Source organism: Xenopus laevis, chromosome 8L, assembly GCF_017654675.1.
Source record: "Xenopus laevis strain J_2021 chromosome 8L, Xenopus_laevis_v10.1, whole genome shotgun sequence".
Classification (NCBI taxonomy): Eukaryota; Metazoa; Chordata; class Amphibia; order Anura; family Pipidae; genus Xenopus; species Xenopus laevis.
The window spans coordinates 78,317,063-78,338,434 of NC_054385.1; the positions used below are offsets into that span (position 1 = coordinate 78,317,063).

General features: G+C 38.6%; 1 protein-coding gene across 2 annotated transcripts in view; it reads left to right on the forward strand.

The window, feature by feature from the left end:
• Positions 1–3,375: 3,375 nt before the first annotated feature.
• Positions 3,376–21,372, forward strand: part of LOC108698722 (sodium/potassium/calcium exchanger 4) — a 79,917-nt gene continuing 61,920 nt past the window's right edge. The window contains exons 1-2 of one of the 2 annotated variants that reach the window (XM_018230435.2): positions 3,376–3,730; positions 10,297–10,404. In XM_018230435.2, coding sequence (XP_018085924.1) covers positions 3,571–3,730; positions 10,297–10,404 — 268 coding nt within the window. In that variant the 5' untranslated portion in view covers positions 3,376–3,570. The remainder of the gene's footprint in view (positions 3,731–10,296; positions 10,405–21,372) is intronic. The other variant, XM_041573018.1, reaches the window with a different exon arrangement.

Below are 21,372 nucleotides of genomic sequence, written 5' to 3' on the forward strand. Positions count from 1 at the left end.
TAGTGCAATCAGATGTTGGTTTATCAGTGTAGCTACTGTGCAGCCAAAAAAGTATCCTTATTGACGTACAGTACCTTAAAGGCGTGATTCACTTTTAGTATGTTATAGAATGGCCAATTTTAAGCAGTTTTTCAGTTGGTCTTCATTATTAATTTTATATCGTTTTTTAATTATGTCTTTTTTTCTGACTCTTTCCAGCTTTCAAATGGGGGTCACTGATCCCTTCTAAAAACAAATGCTCTGTAAGGCTACACATTTATTGTTACTGCTACTTTTTATTATTCATCATTCCATTCAGGCCCTCTCCTATTCGTATTCCAGTCTCTTAGTGCATGGTTGTTAGGGTAATTTGGACCCTAGCAACCAGATTGCTGAATTGCAAACTGGAGAGCTGCTGAATAAAAAGCTAAATAACTCAAAAACCACAAATAATAAAACATGAAAACCAATTACAAATTGCCTCAGAATTTCATTCTTTACATCCTACTAAAAGTTAATTTAAAGGTGAACGACTCCTTTAACATGGGGTTAACGTAAGTTGTTTTGTATTACGGTCTGTGGAAATGAGATGTAAACAGATGTAAGCCCTCATATGACTTGCTTTATGAAGCTTTGCCGTAAATCTTTGCATATTTATGCAACTGCAGATCTGAGACAATCCCTTTGGCAATAAATAAGGCCTAACAAAATGAATGATTGCTGACATTATTATTTACAGTTCTATTTACAAATATGCTGGTTGCCAACTGTCATCTTTATGCAGGGTTGGTGTGTGTGTGAGGAGGTATGAAACTTGTGACCCTCTAGAAGACAATGAACTAAAACTCCCAGTATCCCTATGATGCTTGCTTTGTGTAAAAGACAATGATACTGCTCCACAGTGCCATCCCATACCTAAATTTGTTGTGCTGTGTCCCCAGACAGAATGGTCACAAGTACAGACACCCACCATCTGAGTCACAGAAATAATTCCTTTGCCACTTCAGGGAAAGATTAATTTGCTTTCTTAATCTCAGCACAGAATGCAAATAAAGGAGTACCAAACGGAGAGGAAGATCAATGCAAATCATGACGGTGAAAGGCAGGATGCCAGCTTCAAAAGAATGTAGCAAAGAGCGTTAGCACAAAAATGAAGCAAATCCAATAGATAAAGCTGCTACTGTATATCTGTGTATCCACTTAAGATACAATAGTCAATTTAGTTGCAATATAAAATGTGCATTTGCTAATCAGTGGTTTCTTTTCACTGAAATATTATAGTATAAAAATATATACTACTTAGCTGGAGATCTGACAGGCAACAGAATAGGATCACATAGCAGGAGATCCAGTATGCACCAGGAAAGGTTTATTTAGCAACAGATCCCCATCACATGGAAAATTACAGTCACAGTGAAGTAGGGTAAAAAACTGAAATGATCTAGATGAAGAACAAATCAGTATGGGTTTATGAAGTAAGAGATACAGGGGTAATGAGTGTCAAGGACCCTAGGGGGCACATTTACTAAGGGCCGAATATCGAGGGTTAATTAACCCTCAAATTCGACTCTCGAAGTTAAATCCTTCGAATTCGTATATCGAATTCAAAGGATTTTGCGCAAATACTTTGATCGATCGATTGAAGTAAAAATCGTTCGATCGTTCGATTAAATCCTTCGGAACGATCGAACGATTTTTCTTCGATCAGAAAAAGCTTAGAAAACTGATGGGGAAGGTCCCCATAGGCTAACATTGTAGCTTGGTAGGTTTAAAGTGGGGAAGTAGGAAGTCAAAGTTTTTTTTAAAGAGACAGTACTTTGACTATCAAGCTTAGTAAATGTGCCCCTAACTGTCTATGGCTGTTGACTCTCAGTTGAGCCAACAGCCTGTTATAAGCAGCCTCAAAACATATATCTCAGAAAATGCTACAAACTGGAATATAATGTAAATTGCAAAAGTGCTCAAAGAAGCACCACTAGTAAGTTTCAAGGAATTTAGTGTCTGGATTTGGAACGCCTTAAGTTTTGATGCATTAGCCCATATTGGACCAAAACGACTACAAAACGTGGTGTGATCTTATGGTGAATAGGGGATCATGTGAATCCAGTAGGAATGAATTGGCTGGTGAGGATGAGGATAAACTGTGAAACTAACTGTACCCCTGTCTTTCTGTACCAGATAAGATTTCCGTGGCAGAATGCCAGTGGAATTGACTTACTAACACAGGGGCAAAAGTACACCCATAATATCCACCAGATCTCTTCTTCTTTCCTTTCCAAAGGCTGGCCATACATGAAGAGATCCACTTGTCTGGCAACATCGCCAAACGAGCGGATCTTTCACCAATATGCCCACCAACGGCAGGGTTATGTCAGAGTAATCTGAACATTCGGCTATATGGCCGAACTATCGGCGGATTACAGCGAGGAGCAATGGACTCCTATGGTGGAAAAATTAAACCTTCCCGATCAATATTGTGGCCAGATATAGATCTGGAAGACCTGTTGGAAGCCCCTATACACGGGCAGATAAATTGCCAATATCAGCAGCTTTATCTGCCCGTGTATGGCCACCTTAACTTGTAGAAGACTAATCAATACTAGTTGCTTCTTGTGCTGACACTGATATTCCATTCTTTTAATGCTGTCAATACAAGCTCCTCATTGTTTGATCTTTTTAGGGCCCCTTTTGTGTGCCATTTGTACTGCACATGCTCAGTGCGCTCTAGGCTGCAGCTAAGCTTAGGGTTAGTAGGGAATCATATATACACAATAAACGCAATTGTGTACAGAGGAAGCAGACCCTGTGTTTGCAGGGGGGCCCAAGAGGTATTGGGGCCCTATGAGGCCTTAATTCATATACAATTTCAATAAATATTGGTAAAACAGGTCAATCTCTAGACATTTTGGGGTCCTAAAAAATAATTTGCTGTGGGGCCCAGTAATATCTAGTTATGCCACTGGGCACAGGTACCATTCTAGAGCTGGGCCAGGTGGGACGTAGCACAGTATTTGGATTTCCACCTGTGAGGATAAAAGATGTCTGTATGTATGTGGTACAGTAGTTATGTATTTGATTTAAACAGGATCACCAGTCAGCAGGAGTCTGTTACAATGGAAGAGGGCAGAATAATAAAAAGAGAAAGGAAATCGCTGGGGAGAATTGACCAGAAATGATCTAGTTAAAGCAGGGATATTAAAGGAATCTAAGAACTGGGGTTGAAACTTTATGCATCACTCAGCCCTTCTCTAGCGGCTATGAACTGTTAACCCCTGCAGCACCAAGGAAGCCATGGAGCAGGGACTGTGGCTCCACTGATTGGCATGTGCAGGAGCACGTTGGTGGGTGGGTGTGTGTGGGAGGAGGGGGAGGAGGAGGAGGAGGAGGAAGGCGCCCTCCCTGCCTGGGATGAGAGCAGTGTGTGCGCTGGGTGAATAGTGAGTGTCACTGGCACTGAGCCGAGCCCGGGCAATGCTGTGTGGGACTTTGCATTACACCTTGCGCTCGGCTGCCTGCGGCTGCCCCGGGAGATTGCCCTGAAGCCCATTCCCAATCTTCATTCCTGCGTGTGTGTTATTATCTGGCTGAAGCATGAGGGACACAACAGGCTCGGGCTTGTGCAGCCGAACCGGGACGCAGCCTCCCAGATTTGGGAAAAGAAAGAGAAGAGAGAGGATGCTGCAACAGGGCACCTTCATCTGCTCCCTCTTGTTTGCTGTGTGGTGCATCTCCCGACTTCTCCAGGGCACAGGTACAAACCTTCCTTCCTTCTAGGAGGTTGAATCTCTTAGCAGGTGCACACTGACCACCAAGCACACGGCTCTGGCACACATTTAGGAAAGCAGAAGGTGGATGTGGGCTGCTAGTCTGGCACATAGTCTATATTCTCTGTCACTGTAATATTCATGTCCTCAGTCTCTGGTCTTTAATGGAAGCTGCACTTATTGGCTCCCAAACATGACTTTAACGCAGTCCAGAAATTCACTATTGGCATCTGTGCCCCCAAAGGAGCTGCTCTCTATTGGGAACATCAATTCCGTCTGTTAATCTGGAATTCACTTTCCATGCAGCACCAAGAACACTCTGTGAAGCTGATTGTGCCATAGACAGACAGATGATAGACCGATGGACAGACATACAGATAGATAGTTGTTTACTTTTAGTCCAGGCGAAGCTAAACCATTGTCATTCATAAAAGAACCATTGTGAACTTACTACAGAAAATAAGTATTTGTAGACCTATTTGTAGACCACCTTTGACTAATACAGATATGCTTACAGTGGTTATATGGGAAGTTTAACAATAAAGAGGAGAATAAAAAGAGAAAAGGTGAGTGAAGAATCCTCTTACTTAGAGGAGCCATTCTGTTTCTGTACTAGTGACTGTGCCAGCTATGTGCAATAATACAGAAGGAGTGATTGTAAATTAAATACAGGATGAAATGTAGAAATAGGTGCTGAGCTTGGTCTTATTACCTATTAATTCGAAAGAATCATGGGATATGTGCCTTGTATACAGTAATGGAACCTGCATCACTATGTGCAAAGAAACTTGCAGAATCCAAAGATATAATTCATTAGCATTGCACAAACAGTATATATATATATATATATATATATATACATACTATGAAAATCCAGATTATAACAATAGATATTTAGCTGCAGGACTACTGGGTGCTGATAGCTTTTAGGAATACCAAGACCCTGTATCATTTTGTAAAGGTTAATGGATATTGGTGATTCCTCCTCTGTATGCCTCACGCTTAAGATCCATGCAGAGAGTGGAGGCTCGAACATAATTAAATGGCATTTGACCTTCCTGTTATGTAATACAGATTGGGATCTCTGTAAAACCTTTCTCTGAAGTCACGCCATGTCCCTGCCAATACAGACAGGACTGGATTAACTTTGTGGCTTTAATTCAAAAATAAACTCAAAGGAAAATTCATTCATGCCAATCGGGGGAGCTGTTGTGTGCATGGCTCAGATTGTATGAATATTCCTTTGTATCTGGTTGTTGGAAATGGCACCTTTGCATTCACTTATTGAATATTGCATGTAGTTAAAAAAAAGTATGGTACAATGCATTTTGAACTTCCACAATGTGGCAACTAATGTGTTATCCATAAATATCTTTAAGCAAAATGTCATTTCTAAAACAATATTATGTCTTCCAGCTTATAACATTTTACAAGAAGATGTACATTGGTGTTTTTTTCCTCTGCCTAATCCGACATGATAAAAATGTTTCTTTGCCAGACCCAGACTTCTCTTAATTAGACAAATGGAAGGACCAATTAGAGGACAAGAAATACTGGGGATATCCCAGGCTGTTTTTTGCTGCTATAATGTTCACTGGATATATTCACAAGCAGGAAGGCACTGAATCCAGGCTTCTGCTAGGGATTTAGCCAAAGCCCACACTTTTTTTTTTATAGAATTCAGATTTGGGCAAAAACTCAGTTTTTAGCTGAATCAAATCTGAATCTTAAGTCAAATGACTTAAAAGTACTAGCCAACTGAATGCAACATTTATTTACAGATAATGCATATTGTTGAAATTTACTCATGTTTGAATATGCAAATTAGGGTTCAGATTCAGTATCGTATTTGCCTGTTCTTTCTGGAGGATTTGGTATAAAAGTGAATCTAAAATGTATGGATCCCTGTTCATCGCTATTAAATGTACAGATATGCATTACCTTAGGTAGTGGTAGTAAGGTGGGCTTAATCCAGCATCAAGTTAGTTATGGATTCCAATCCTGTGGCCTATAACAATGTCAGAAATTGTAGACACTGCAGTTGCTGTAACCCTATCCTTCTGACTGATGTGAAATGATTAGGGCTCTCATACAACCTAATTTTTCTGGGATTATTCCTTATTATTAACCTTGTGTCCCAGTGTCTCGCCAGTTTGCTGCAAGTCACAAGGATGCTAAAATGTCACAGTTTTGCTCTTAAATGTCCCCCAGGAGCACATAACAATACTTAATTGCATTCCTTATTTGTCTTAGTTCTGATTTTTTCTGATTTTGTTAAATTAACTGTTAAAATGGGGGTGTTTTGCTAAAAATGTCATTGACAGTGTATTGCTTATATATTACCCCCTTCCCCTTGCGTTCCACTTTTAAAATGCAAAAGTCTAGCAAATAAGAGTTCTTAGTTATGAAACAGGTCATCTTGCCTTATCTATGGTGGAAGAAGACTTAAACTAAAATTACCATGAGCACTAATAGCATTTAGTTCCTGCTCAGTTGGAAAGTGCAACAGATGGACAGCTGCCTCTATGATACTCCTGTACAAATAATTCTTATTCTGGCATTCCCATCCAGTATCTGTAAAAATAAAAAAAAAATATATCGTATTATTTTAAATACATATTTTTTATTGTGATTTTTTCAATCTACCATTTCTTTTCCTAGATCGTGCTGTTGCTTGTAATCTGTGTTTATTGATCACCAAGTGATATGTATGATGTCTGTAGTAATTAGCGTAAACTGGAATATAGGATGCACAACAGTCTCTTTGAATTGAAAGGGTAAGGGCTAAGCTGGGATAAGTTATCTGCTTTAAATGTAATTACGTGTATGACATATTACAAGCTTCTATATGGGAAAGTAAGTTAACATTTCGGTTTCTTTCTGTGAGCAAGGGTTGGTGTATTTTTCATTACACTTCTCTAGAGGGCACCAAAAAACATTGCTTTTGATAGGAGTGAGCTATTTCTGCAATTAATTTGTTAATAAACATTCCAGGTATAACATAACAATTTAGTTTTTGAATGAGAAATAGTTTGGTGTAAATATAGGATGCTGGCAAGTGGCAGTTTTCGCCTTCTCATAAAAGGATTATCATCAATCAGATTTAAGAGAAACTGTTTTGATATGTTGTTCGTAAAGGAAGGTGATGGCAGCTTTTGACAGGTATTGATTTGTCTATTGTGTTTAAATGTAATATTTTCAGATGAAGAGAAAAATCTGAGACATTTTGTGGTTTTCGTTTAATTTAAAAGTAACCGCTTTATGATTGCCCACTTCATTTATTGAAGTGGATCCCAGTTTATCACATAATAACCTTACTTGAATATATATGTAAATTGTATTGCTTTTATATAAAATAAATTAGCAAAGTCCAAGGCTAGACAGGAAGGAGATGATGCTTGTGATTTGCTTTAAATGTCTACCAATTTGTTTCTTGGATATATGCTTTGGATACGGCACCCAAAGCCAAAGTACCATGGCTATCATTAAATTAGTAGGCTCCTAAGGACTGGACAAGATAAGCTCCTTTCTTGTGGTATTTATCCTTAAGGGCTAGCAGCTGTTATGTACTAAACACTTAGTTCCCAATGTTTAAAAATAATTTTCAGGGAAACCCGCCTTTGTGCCATATGAGAATTGCCTTAAATAGGTATATAATATACCTGCCATATATGTCATGCATAATAACTATATTCTGTTTTTAGTCACTAGTTTTAATTAGGTATGTGGTTTGTTTGAACAAGTCTGAAAATCTCTTCCTTAGAGCCTGGGGATATTACTCCCACCCCAAAATCCAAAAACTATGGTGGGGCATGTGCTATAATATGAGTGAGTGAGTCTGCGGAACCACCACACATTTTCTGTACTACACATTGCATGCATTTTTCACAACTGTGCTATAATTGTAACATAGTTTCCAATCAATAATTAGTACTGCACTAACTGATCACCTGCAACAGTGACAAAATTCAAATACTGATTGGTGTCTATGGGTTACTACACCAGATTAAATATTGCACCTTCTGTGAAACCCCCACAATGACAATCTCTTTAAATCCTAGGGTATATTAGGCTGTAGGATTTTCTCACAATAGGTTTAGACTTCAAAGGCTGGTTGATATGCTGTTTCAGTATACCACAAAAAGTCATCTCCAGGTAGCCAGGGAAACAGGTATCTCTGCCCCTATGCAGTTCTCTGCATTTTCCTCTATATTTTACACTTTTAAAAAAATGACTTAATTTCTTTTATATAACATATTAAAAGCATAGTACAAAATAATAGATAAAATTAACTGTGAAGAAATAGCATTATATTGTTAGATTCTGATCTTCAGAATAGCATAATGCAGCTTATAAATTGAGTGGGTAATGGAAGGTAAACATTTGGGCATGATAATGCCCCACAGATGCAAGGTGAAACGCATTCATAGGATGTCTCAACTGATAATTAATCTCTTAATCTTTTTGCTGATACAATTAGTTGGAAAGTGCTGGATAATCATGTCCCTCGGTGGGAGGATCAAGATTTTCCCTGATTTGTTAACTGGATTTTATATTCTATTTAGCTACCTAAAAGGGAAAATACACTCAATTCATACAATGGTTTCATATTAAATTTATTTTCCTTTCTAAAAACAGTAAAGTATGAGGGTATAGTTGTGTGTAACGGCAAATACAAATCAGGTGCGCACTCTCTGGTTTAACGGTTAGCGGTTAAAATAAGACACAGCTTTATTTCAAATGTTTAAAAGTCTGAGACGTTTTGTGTGCATAGACACGTAATGATATACATACATTGACATATAACAAACATTCATTTAAAAAGGCACAGGACAGGCCCAAACTGGCAATCTGTGGGTTCTGGCAAATGCCAGAGGGACTGCTGTAAATTGCCATTGACAATCACTATTTATTGGGCTGGTGGGGGCTGTTTGGGCCTCTGTGTACCTGAAGGGCCTATTTTGATTCTTAATCCAGGCCTGTGCAGCTCACTATTATAAAATCCACTTTCTCCATCGTACCATGGGTGCTTGAGTATCTGTCAGAAGATTGAAGTTCAACTGAAATAGGACCTTGCAACATGAAAATGACCCTAAACCGTTCTGTAAAAACACCAAGTAATGGTCCGGTTCTGTATCCCATTGAGATGTTATGGGCAATTTCAAATTGGCTGTGCATTTAAGAAACCCCTCAAACATCATACAGAGTGGAAACACCTACTTGAGATTGTTTCTGCTAAAGTCGGCAATTCTGGGTATTAGAACCAAGGGTGTATTTACTTTTAACAGAGAAAGAAATGGCATGTTCTTTCTACATCACCTTTATATTTATATACTGTTTGAAGAAAGATAAAATATGAATATCACCACATATGTTAAAACAGGATAAAACTTAACATGGGGTATAATTACTTTTTAAGATAACTGTATATGGAGGGTGCTGATCCCCTTCTATATAATCTTAATATTTAGCTAAGCAGTATGTTTTTTCCTGTAGCCATGTTGGTCCAGGATTAGACACATAACATATGCAGTCAGTGCAGCTGAATAATAAATGATTTACTTACTTTGCATGTCACCCAAACATCAGTACCTGATGGCACCTCACCCCAGAGTGCTTTACATACAGAGTAGTGCTTGCTATTTAACTACTTCTTCCTCATGCATTATCCTGATGCAGCAGATGGATGGAGGTGGAGAGCCTGCCTTATTAATTATACTGGTACTTAAATTGAAAATAAATGTATCTTCCACATCACAGCTCTAGTATCTATTTGGAGAAGAAGGGGCAGCTGTTTATAAATGCTCTCCCTTTGGCACTGAGTAGATATTCTATTATATTCTTGACCCTAATTAAATAGGAATGACCACCTGAACTCTAAATGCAATTTGAGTACTCATAACTATAAAATGCCACAAGTGTGTATTTTCCCAATTTCCCTGCTGTGCTTGGTTTCTGGTCCATGGTCCTGCCTACTTTGTGTCACTATTATGAAATAAAATGTTACATAAAACTGCTGCCTCCTATATAGCTTGTCATCTTTAACAAACTGGCCTTGAATTTCTCTTTAATTTATTTATAAGACTTGAAACTGGGCTTCCATCAAGTAGTGAACTCTGTAATAGCATGAGAGGGAATCCATATTCATTGCCTTTAAAGTTCTGATGAAAGTGTAAGATCTTTCATGCCTAAAGAGATGACAAGTAACCTGTGAATAAAATGTATTATTGTGTACATTTGTAAAAGACCACAATATTCTGTGTTTGGTGAGACAGATATGTAAAAGTGTTATTCAATCTATGATAAATGGCAAAAATTATTGTAAAATAAGGATTTTCAAAGGTTATCCAGTGACCCCATCTACACAGTTGGGCTAAAAAGTTGCATTTAATAATACATTGTTGTATATCCAAACTCCGTGCTGTATGCAATAATACAATTATTACAGTAGCTGTTTAGACACACAAGGGCACTTGTAGTCACATCAAATCAGTATTTGAAGGTTCTTCTTTTTATTTTTACTGATCTGCTACAAATGATTCTTGTATTGTAGGAGGAGGGGGCATGTTAATGGGACAAGAAAAACTTGTGTCCGACTGGAGAAATAGAAAGCTTTTGGCATCAGATAATGGAACCCAAGAGAAAAACTGCACTGAGCCAGGTAAGTAAAGTATCTAAGTATTCCTGCTTGACAAGAAAGGATAGATAGATCGATAAATAGATAGATAGATCCCCACAATGACTAACCTAGAGAAAGGTCTTGAGGAAGGTCATCATGTACATGTATACATGTATAGTTATGGAATCCATAATATGGAAGCCCTTTATCTGGAAACCCGTTATACAGACAGAAGGCCATCTCCCATAGACTCCATTTTATAATGCAGATTTTTATAATCCATATTTTTTTTATAAACTTTTTTCCTTTTTTCTCTGTAACAATAATAGACAGTACCTTGTACTTCATCCTAACTAAGATATAAATAATCCTTATTGAAGTTGAACCCAGCCTATTGGGTTTATTTAATGTTTAAATAACTATCTAGTAGACTATGAAGATCCAAATTACGGAAAGATCCATTATCTGGAAAACCCCAGGTCCCGAGCACACAAAGGCCTGGTCCTAAGGTGGCAACATTCTAGGGACTGCATGCTGCATCCTAAGGGGCACTGGGGACTCACGGGGGGTTGGGCTGGGTGCGTGCAAAATTTACTTCTGAACTCACAAGCATAAGATCTGCTATGATCCTGTTTATAAAGTATACATTGTATGACATTCAGTAAGTCCTAGTGAAATAAGAATTTATTTCTAAATAATCTGCAAAATTGCCTATGGCAGCCTGGACAATGGGAGCTATTGTAGTTGTGTGACCTTCTGCTTTGTGAAAATCAAAACTTTGGATTTTTTGTAGGATTGCATATTTTTAAATGTTCTGTGTTATTAGGCATACACCAGACTAAAGGCTCTTACTGACGAGCGGTTGTAGCTGCGCTCCCCTGCGTTTAGTTTTTCTGCGTTCAGCCGCAGGGGAGCGCAGGAATAGACGCATTATGTTTTTTCCAATGGGGCTGTACTCACACAGGCGCGTGTAGGTGCCGAACACAGGTTGAGATGCAACATGCTGCATTTTTCCTGCGTTCGGCGCCTACACGCGCCTGTGTGAGTACAGCCCCATTGGAAAAAACATAATGCGTCTATTCCTGCGCTCCCCTGCGGCTGAACGCAGAAAAACTAAACGCAGGGGAGCGCAGCTACAACCGCTCTTCAGTAAGAGCCCTAATGAATAGGTTCTTCTATAATACACATTCTTGCTGCTTTTTCATTTGGGACAATTAACTGCAAATTTAAAGTCTGTCATGGCAGACAGTAAAACTAATGTTATGTGGATAGTAACTGTTTTTTTCCCTATGGATCATACACTTGTTACAATTGGAACCTAACCCAAAACAACAATTTATACAATTGCTCAGAGTGAATGTGCAACTTATATTAATTATCTATTAATTTTTATGTTTTAATTATTAGCAGTTTAATATCATGCTTTTGCCACAGCAGAGCTGCTTTGCCAGTTAGCCAGCCAGCTGGCCGCAAGAGGTTTACATGACTGATGTAGGCAGTGTCTCCAGGCGATACTCTTCATAGTTCTTTCCCTCTCATTTACATTTTAAAGCCATTTTGAATATCTAAAAGAGTGAGGCAGAGAATTGTGCCGAGTAGTGTCTGGAGATACTTCATGAGCCAGTTATTTAACCCTCTGGTGGCTGGCTAAAATGAACTAAAGATTAATTTAAATTGTTTCAGTTTTAGGGATCCTTTTGATCACTAGATCATTTATACTTTTCCGGAAATAGCTCTATAATTTACAATACAATGTCATTTTTTAACATTCATTTAAAGTTTTCGCTGCAGCTTTCTTAACGAATAATCAAGATAGTATATGTGTGTAATAAATTGCCATAATGTGACAAGAGCATATTCCCTGCTGTGCAGTACTGGGCTGCAAAAAGGAAATGCTCAATGGGACCTTAGCTTCAATAGCTTCTGATGCTGTCTTAAACTGGCCATAGACATGCAGATTTACCTTCTTATTGACGAACGATCGTTTGGTGCCATCTCATGACCTGCTACTAACCATTCAGATCAAACAAAGTAGTAAAAGAATAGATCAGACGATGTTCTGCCCCTGACAGCAATCGTACAAAAGTTATGTCCGACAAAAGCTGGTGACAGTCTCCCACTGATATCGTCAATACATGCAAAGATATTATCGGCAGCCGACAGAAATTTTCTAACCTGTGCGATCGTATGAACGACCGATCGCTGACACTGACATGTTACGAAAAATGTCAGGACACTCCACACACTGCCCGAAAATCGTACAAAATGGAGATTCGTACGATTAAATCTTTGCGTCTATGGCCAGCTTTACACGCACAGATGTGGTAATGTAGTAAAAGGTAACCCATTTCCGAAATGGGAAAATTTGGGTTAATGGTAAGGGTAATCATATACTGGAACCATAGAATGTTATAGCAGAAATATATAACCTAGGGACAAAATGACTGGTTGTACAACACAAAGGGTTATATTTATCAAAGAGTGGCTACAGTTCGCTAGAGTGAAATTCCGCAACTCTCCATTAATTTTTATGGGATTTTGAAAGGCGTAGTTACATAGTAACATAGTAAGTAAGGTTGAAAAAAAGACACACGTCCATCAAGTTCAGCCTTTTAGTTATTTTTTTAATCTGCCTAACTGCTAGTTGATCCAGAGGAAGGCAAAAAAAAACCATCTGAAGCCTCATCAATTTGCCTCAGAGGAGGAAAAAATTCCTTCCTGACTCCAAAATGGCAATCGGACTAGTCCCTGGATCAACTTGTACTATGAGCTATCTTCCATAACTCTGTATTCCCTCACTTGCTAAAAAGCAATCCAACCCCTTCTTAAAGCTATCTAATGTATCAGTCTGTACAACTGATTTAGGGAGAGAATTCCACATCTTCAGCTCTCACTGTAAAAAAACCCCTTCCGAATATTTAGGCGGAACCTCTTTTCTTCTAATCGGAATGAGTGACTTTGTGTCAGCTGGAAAGACGTACTGGTAAATAAAGCATAAGAGAGATTATTATACAATCCCCTTATATATTAATACATAGTTATCATATCACCCCTTAAGCGCCTCTTCTCCAGCGTGAGCATCCCCAATGTGGCCAGTCTTTCCTCATAGCTAAGATTTTCCATACCTTTTACCAGCTTAGTTGCCCTTCTCTGTACCCTCTCTAAGACAATAATGTCCTGTTTGAGTGAAGGAGACCAAAACTGTACGGCATATTCTAGATGGGGCCTGACCAGTGCTCTATACAGTGGAAGAATTACCCCCTCCTCCCGTGACTCTATGCCCCTTTTAATACAGCTCAATACCTTATTTGCCCTTGGTACTGCTGACTGGCATTGCTTGCTACAGCCAAGTTTATCATCTACAAGGACTCCAAGGTCCTTTTCCATAATGGATTTGCCTAGTGCAGTCCCATTAAGGGTATAAGTGGCTTGGATATTCTTACATCCCAGGTGCATGAGTTTACATTTATCAACATTGAATCTCATTTGCCACTTAGCTGCCCAGATTGCCAGTTTGTCAAGATCGTGTTGCAAGGATGCCACATACTGGATGGAATTAATTGGGCTGGATAGTTTTGTGTCATCTGCAAACACTGATTTACATTACTTACAATACCCTCCCCTAAGTCATTAATGGACAAGTTAAATGAAAGTGGACCCAATACCGAGCCCTGAGGGACCCCACTAAGAACCTTACTCCAAGTAGAGAATGTCCCATTAACAACCACCCTCTGTACCCGATCCTGTAGCTAGTTTCCTATCCATGTGGAAACAACTTCATTAAGCCCAACAGACCTTAGTTTAGAAAGCAGTCGTTTGTGGGGCACAGCATCAAACGCTTTGGCAAAATCTAAATAGATCTACTGCCCCCCACTGTCCAGCATCTTACTTACCTCATCATAAAAAGCAATCATGACCTATCCTTCATAAAGTCATGCTGATTGCTGCTCATGATGCCATTGACAAAATTTCGAATGTGATGGTAATCCCTTTTTAAATATTGGCATAAAATTTGCTTTTCTCCAATCCACAGGCACGAAACCAGATGAAAGTGAATCTGAGAAAATCAGAAATAGGGGCTGGTCTAAAACTGAACTAAGCTCTCTTAGAACCCGGGGTGTATGCCATCAGGCCCTGGAGCCTTGTTTACATTAATTTGTATTAAAGCTTTTTGAATCATATCCTGAGTCAGCCACTGACTAGATTGAGCTGAGCCATTAGTGCAGCTATAAAGTGAGCCTGGGAACTCGGACTCCTCTATTGTATACACTGAAGAAAAGAACTGATTTAACACATTTGCCTTTTTCTGTATCTGTTACAACCATACTGGTACCATTATTTAATGGAGCAACACTCTCAACCTGCATCTTTTTACTATTAATATATTTAAAAAAACTTTTTAGTGTTAGTTTTTTCCTCCTCCTCCTCAATTAACTCTTCATTTCCTTTCTTAGCCTTCCAGATTGCTGATTTACAACATTTATTACAGTGTTTATATTCATTAAATGCAGCTTCTGTCCCAACAGATTTGTAGTTTTTAAATGCCTTTCTCTTCTTTCCTATTGACTTCTTTACATCTGTATTAAGCCACATAGGATGATTCTTAGAGCTTCTACATTTACTCCTTAAGGGAATAAATTGAGAACAGTAATGATTTAATATCATTTTAAATGACAACCATTTCTGTTCTGTGTTTTTAGCTGAAAACTTAATGCCCCAATCAATACTCTATAGGGCAGCCCTCAAGGCACTAAAATTAGCTTTTCCAAAATTCATGGTTTTTGTTGCCCCAGTATATATATTTTTTTTGCACCAGACATTAAATGATATAACATTATGGTCACTATTACCCAGGGGTTCAATGATTTGCACATTTTCTATAAGTTCTGGGTCATTTGAGATCATTAGTTATCAAGGGATGAACTTTCACCCATCGATAAATACTCTTTTAAAAATCCCATAGAAATGAATGGAGAGTGGCGGAATTTCACTCTAGAGGACTGTGGCGACCTCTAACTTCACTCTTCGCTCTAAATATATCCAAAGGAATCTAGCATGGTTTATGGCACTTTTAAAATCCCCGTTTATGGCACCTCAAAATCACTGATGTCTAAAATCTTGTGCTGTTTGTGATTTATCTGCAATTCTGCTTCTGAAGTGCACATTCAGACGCACAACTTAGGTAGCAGCAACAGGCACAGGTCACAGCTGGGCCCTGTACATCCCTCTTGCTCTATAGAGATTTGCAAGGTGCAGGTGAAACTATAGAAGTAACATCACATCAAAGCAGATATTAATTCCAGGGCTTCCTTGTGTCCTTGCAACCTTTACTTTGCTATTGCATGTGGTCCATCCATGCAACTGGCACACTCACACTATGCAACTTTTTTAAGACGTGTGCGTTTATGTCCAACTACCTTTGCGAATAGCATTTAGGCACATGCAATGTTGTGCTAGTTGAGCTTATCCACAGCTGGATGTGAATCAGCAAGGAACTGATGCTATGTTTAGAGCAATGCTGATGCAGGATTAAAGGCATATAAATGATTCTCTGCATTGTCTATAAATAAATAAGTACTGAGATGAGACAATCTTCTCCATCCTAGCAATGTTCGGATGTATACTTTATTTTACTGATGGGAATAATCAGCATTTTAATCTATTGATTTTTGCCAGAATAAAAATAATGGCAGGCACAATCAATAGCTAGAGTATTTTGGATCTACACTGGTGTATGTACTCATCAAAATCATCTTACTTTTTTATTCTCCCTTACACAAGATCTATTGAAAGCAGTGTTTTCACACTTGTTAATCTAGGGTGCAGATTCTAGCAGGGAACATTATATCCTCCTGATTGATCGAGTGGGTATATGGAAAGATCACTGGTCAATATTGGCTAAACAAACTGTGACATAAATTGGCCAGTGCTGTCTACCAATTTACCATCATGTCTGGTTAAAATCTGTTAATTTGAGTATCTGATCACAATCTGATTATTTGAGACCAAACACATAGGCAAGCATGTTGCCAGAAGGAGGGGTTTACAGGTGTTCAAACTCCATTGAATATAAATTGCCAGTGCACTATAAGAGTTAGGAAAATTTGCATCTGCATGACCAATCCTTTTCTTTCAGGCTTCCCCAGATTGTGGAAAATATTTAATCGGTTAAATAGATTTTGAGACCCTGTCTATGTGCAGAGAAAAACATTTGGTGAACTATAATCGTGAAATCACTCTTCGAGCTTGTCTCTGAATTTAGCCAACATTATGGACAGTGCAGCTGTACAGGAGCGCCCAGTGTCCCCTTAAAAGTTATTTTTTAACACATCGGAAAGTGTTGCCTTGTATTTAAATATTTCATTTTAAATGATCAACCTTGGCACAAATAGGAACTAAGCCATTTTAGAAATACAACATTTTTCATAAACATATACTGAAATTGCTTATGAGGCAGTACCTTACTGGGACCCCAATACCTTTTGTGCCCCCCAGCATTCACAGGGTCTGCTTCCTCTATAGTTACACCCTGTGCACTTGAGACACTTGAGAAATAAGCGTTTTTTTTTTTTTCTATTTGAATTAATTGAAATGTGACATGCTATAATTTAGCTGTGCTATGCTAAGGGAGCGAAAAAAACCAAAGTATTTACCTCGTAAGATAAAATGTCAAGCAGGAGTCGTTCAGCTTAGTGTAGCTTGTGTGACAAGGATAAACTCTTGTGCAATTAGAAGATTAGTTAGAGTTACAGGGTGTATTGCTTCCAGCTTAGATCCATGTGTGCCATTCCATGTGCTGTTCCATAGCTGGAGCTTACCCCAGAGAGATGTTTTCACTCACCATAGTTATTCCTACAAAAAATAATCATTCAATTGAATCAATCAATCAATCAATCAATCAATCCATACTGTATATGTTTACCTTATCTGATTTCATGCGGTTGCTCTTTTCTGCAAAAACAGTAATTGTGTATCAGTATGATGCATTTTATTCTGCCTCAAGAAAAGTATCAGTGGGGGACATTAGTTTTTCACAACATTTGCTGGCTCTAGAAGAGCCTGAGGCATAAGTACATGTCATTCCCAGATAGCCTAGGAACAGTTAGGTGTATACAGTAAGTGGCTCCACACTGTCCACAGCCTCAGGACTAAAAGACACTTAAAATAAATCAGATTTAGAATCAGCAATCTGGAACTGTGGTGCAAAATGACCTTAATGCACAGGTACGGACCAGTGAAAGTAAATCAGTTCAGTCTGCATTATGCCTCAATTCTAAACCCAGTGCAAATTGCAAGCCACAGGACAGTGCGGCAATGCAGACTAGAATGCACAGTGCTGTCCTGTATTTAACTCCTGCCAGTGGTACATGGCTCTGTAGCACCTTGTGACTGTTGGTGCTCCATAACTTGTGGGTCTATATAATACACATGCTAGAGGGCATTCAAGGGGAAGCTCACATACAGAGCCAAGCCCCACCCCTTGTGAATACAGTGCTGCTGTACACAAGCAGTGTTGTATTCATGGGAGAGATACAGGTATTTGCCCTTCACAATGGAGAGTCTGTGTCGGCTTGTGCTTATTGCTAATGCAAAACAAGGCAACTTTTTTGCATCCTGTTCTGTGCTAATTAGATGAGCGCTACATTCTTGTGTTGACAGACAGAAATGTTTCAGGACTGTAGACCTACACAGGCCCGGACTGGCAATCTGTGGGTTCTGGCAAATGCCAGAGGGGCTGCTGTATGGTTCTATAGAAAGTTACCATATAGTGGGCTGGTAGGAGGCTGTTTGGGCCTCTTTGTACTTGGAATGGCAGGGCCTATTTTGACTCCCAGTCCAGGCCTGGACCTATAGACAGTAGGGCTCATTCAATTACCCTGATGCAATGAGCTAAGCGAAGTTTCGGACACAATCGCCATGTTTTTTTCACGCAATGTACCATTTTTCCTCAGAATCCATGCATCATTGAGAGGGAAATGCAGGCATTGAATCATAACAATAGGTGCATAGATAAAGGCAAATAACATGTTTCTGGTGCACAACAGCATATTCTCCTTTTACTTGCTGCTCCAGATTTAACCCAGAAAAAAGTAGCTATTCTTCAGTTATTATAATGTGCTAACGGGGAGTTGGCATTATGTCCATAAAAGACTCATCATACCCTTTTATGTTCCTCATAAATTGTTAGCACATTGTTAGTTAAACAGGAAAGCTGTTTCAGGCAAGTGCCACATGTACAATATGAGACTGGGTGAAGCAACTAATAGCCTTTATGATCCCACTCACAGGAGGCATGTGATACAGCAGGGCAGAGCAGCCTTTATTGAATTGTCTATATAGGGACATGCACCCTGTTACAGCAAACCTCATGACTGGAAAGAAAAAAAAACATCAATAGGCCTTTGTCGGTTACCTATTAATGGATACAAGTATACCCTTATATTTTACAAATGCTGCCTAAATAGTTTTTTTCCCAATTTTAAAGAAAACAGAAATGTATAACTTTGCATGTGATAGGTTATGTGAGTGTATAAAAATCATCTCAGCAGAGTGACTCTTGACTACTGAACAATTTGTTGAATGCTGTTTAGAATTTAGCTACCAACTAAAATATTTGTTTCATATCGTTTAGAATGTTTGCAGACATTGCAGATATGTCTTCATCTTCGGGCGAATGTTACATCCAAACTTGATACATTGAAAATCTTTTATACTAGGCTTAACAAGTGTGTCTTTGCTCTATTGCTTTCTATACACCTAGTTGTATATTTAGTTATTTGTATCTGTTTGTTTGTATCTTATTGACTAATACTGTTAATGCTTCTGTTTAGGCAACTGTTGCACTGTGTGACTTTCCAGCAGTGGTTTAAAGTAGTTAAAAAATGCTAGACGTTACCTCCCAGATTTCTCAGCCTTTCTTGTTTATGCAACAGCTGCTATATTAGAGTGGTGGTTCACCTTTAAGTTATCTTTTAGTATGCTATAGAATAGCCATTTCTAAGCAACTTTGGGTTGGTTTTCATTATTTATTTTTTATAGTTTTTTAATTATTTTCCACCTTCTGATTCTTTGTTATTTTCAAATAGAGGACACTGACCACATCTAAAAAAATCTTCATATTTATGCACATTTATGTGTTACTGCTATGTTTGATTACCTACCTGTCTTTTCAGACCCTCTCCTATACATATTTCACTCCCTTATGTTTGCTATGGTAATTTGGACCCTAACAACCAGTTGCTGAAATTGCAAACTGGAGAGCTGCTGAATAAAAAGCTAAATAACTCAAAAAAAATTGTCTCAGAATATCACTCTCTATATCATTCTCAAAGTTATCTCAAAGGTGAACAAACCCTTTAGTTATTCTAATTATTATGCTTCACAGATTGTTCTGCACTCATAACAGTCTCCAATTTCTCATTGGAGCAAACAATCTGAATCACATTAAATGCAGGAGCCAATTAACTGTACTTTACAGTATGTGATTTGATTACACACCCCTGTGCATGGGCATTGTGAGAGTAATCCAAAAAGGTTAAAATGTGAAAGCAAAAAAGGCATTTGAAATCAGCCAGCCAACACTGCATTTCTGTTGGATTGCAGCCGTTTGGCCAGGAATGATGTGGTTAGTTTTGGAATATTTATTCACTAGGATAAATTTACAGCTTTGCAGCTAATTAGCCACAGAAACTAGAAACCGTAAATTCCTGCGAGAGACTTGCTGCCCTTGTGTAACTAGTGGTCATTTGCTAATCAAGGTAGAAATTTTATCTGTGGGTACTTTCTCACAGGAGGAATGAAGATATGAGCTCAGGTAATTGAATCAGACTTTGTGGTTTATCTAACAATTACCCAAGCAGGCAAAGACGGGTATTGAGAAACTCATTATCACTGCATGCCAGCTGGAATTCTCTAATTGAAAAAAAGATACATTTCTGCTAGCAGTCTCCCTGCAAGTGATTGGCGCCTGATTTCTTTCCTTTATGGTATCTTTACCATCATTGATTTTCATTCATCCCAACATGACTCTATAACCTGTGCTTACTGTGGCTAAGACTGTATTGTGCCTAATAATTTTATATCTGAGACACAGGTTGAGAATTAGGCAATTATTGTCAGTTAAAGAATGCAAATAATATCCTTTTTATTAATCTAATGCAAAAGGGCAGTTTGTGTCTAAACGATCGTTTGAAGGAAAGAGCCACACATCCATGATAAAAGATATGTGAGGAGACTTTGATTGTATCTTTGTTGTGTAGGCTACAAGACCTAGCATATGTTGACCGATGGCTATCTGTTCCTTTGCTTACTTTCGCCAAAACCATGCGCAGTGAACAATTGTTTAAAGGGATCCTGTCATCGAAAAACATGTTTTTTTCAAAACGCATCAGTTAATAGTTCTACTCCAGCAGAATTCTGCACTGAAATCCATTTCTCAAAAGAGCAAACAGTTTTTTTATATTCAATTTTGAAATCTGACATGGGGCTAGACATTTTGTCAATTTCCCAGCTGCCCCCAGCCATGTGACTTGTGCCTGCACTTTAGGAGAGAAATGCTTTCTGGCAGGCTGCTGTTTTTCCTTCTCGATGTAACTGAATGTGTCTCAGTGGGACATGGGTTCTTACTATTGAGTGCTGTTCTTAGATCTACCAGGCAGCTGTTATCTTGTGTTAGGGAGCTGCTATTTGGTTACCTTCCCATTGTTCTTTTGTTTGGCTGCTGGGGGGGAAAAGGGAGGGGGTGATATCAATCTAACTTGCAGTAAGCAGTAAAGAGTGATTGAAGTTTATCAGAGCACAAGTCACATGACTTGGGGCAGCTGGGAAATTGACAATATGTCTAGCCCCATGTCAGATTTCAAAATTGAATATAAAAAAATCTGTTTGCTCTTTTGAGAAATGGATTTCAGTGCAGAATTCTGCTGGAGCAGCACTATTAACTGATTCATTTTGAAAAACATTTTTTTCCCCATGACAGTATCCCTTTAACGATGATCTGAAGGTACTATC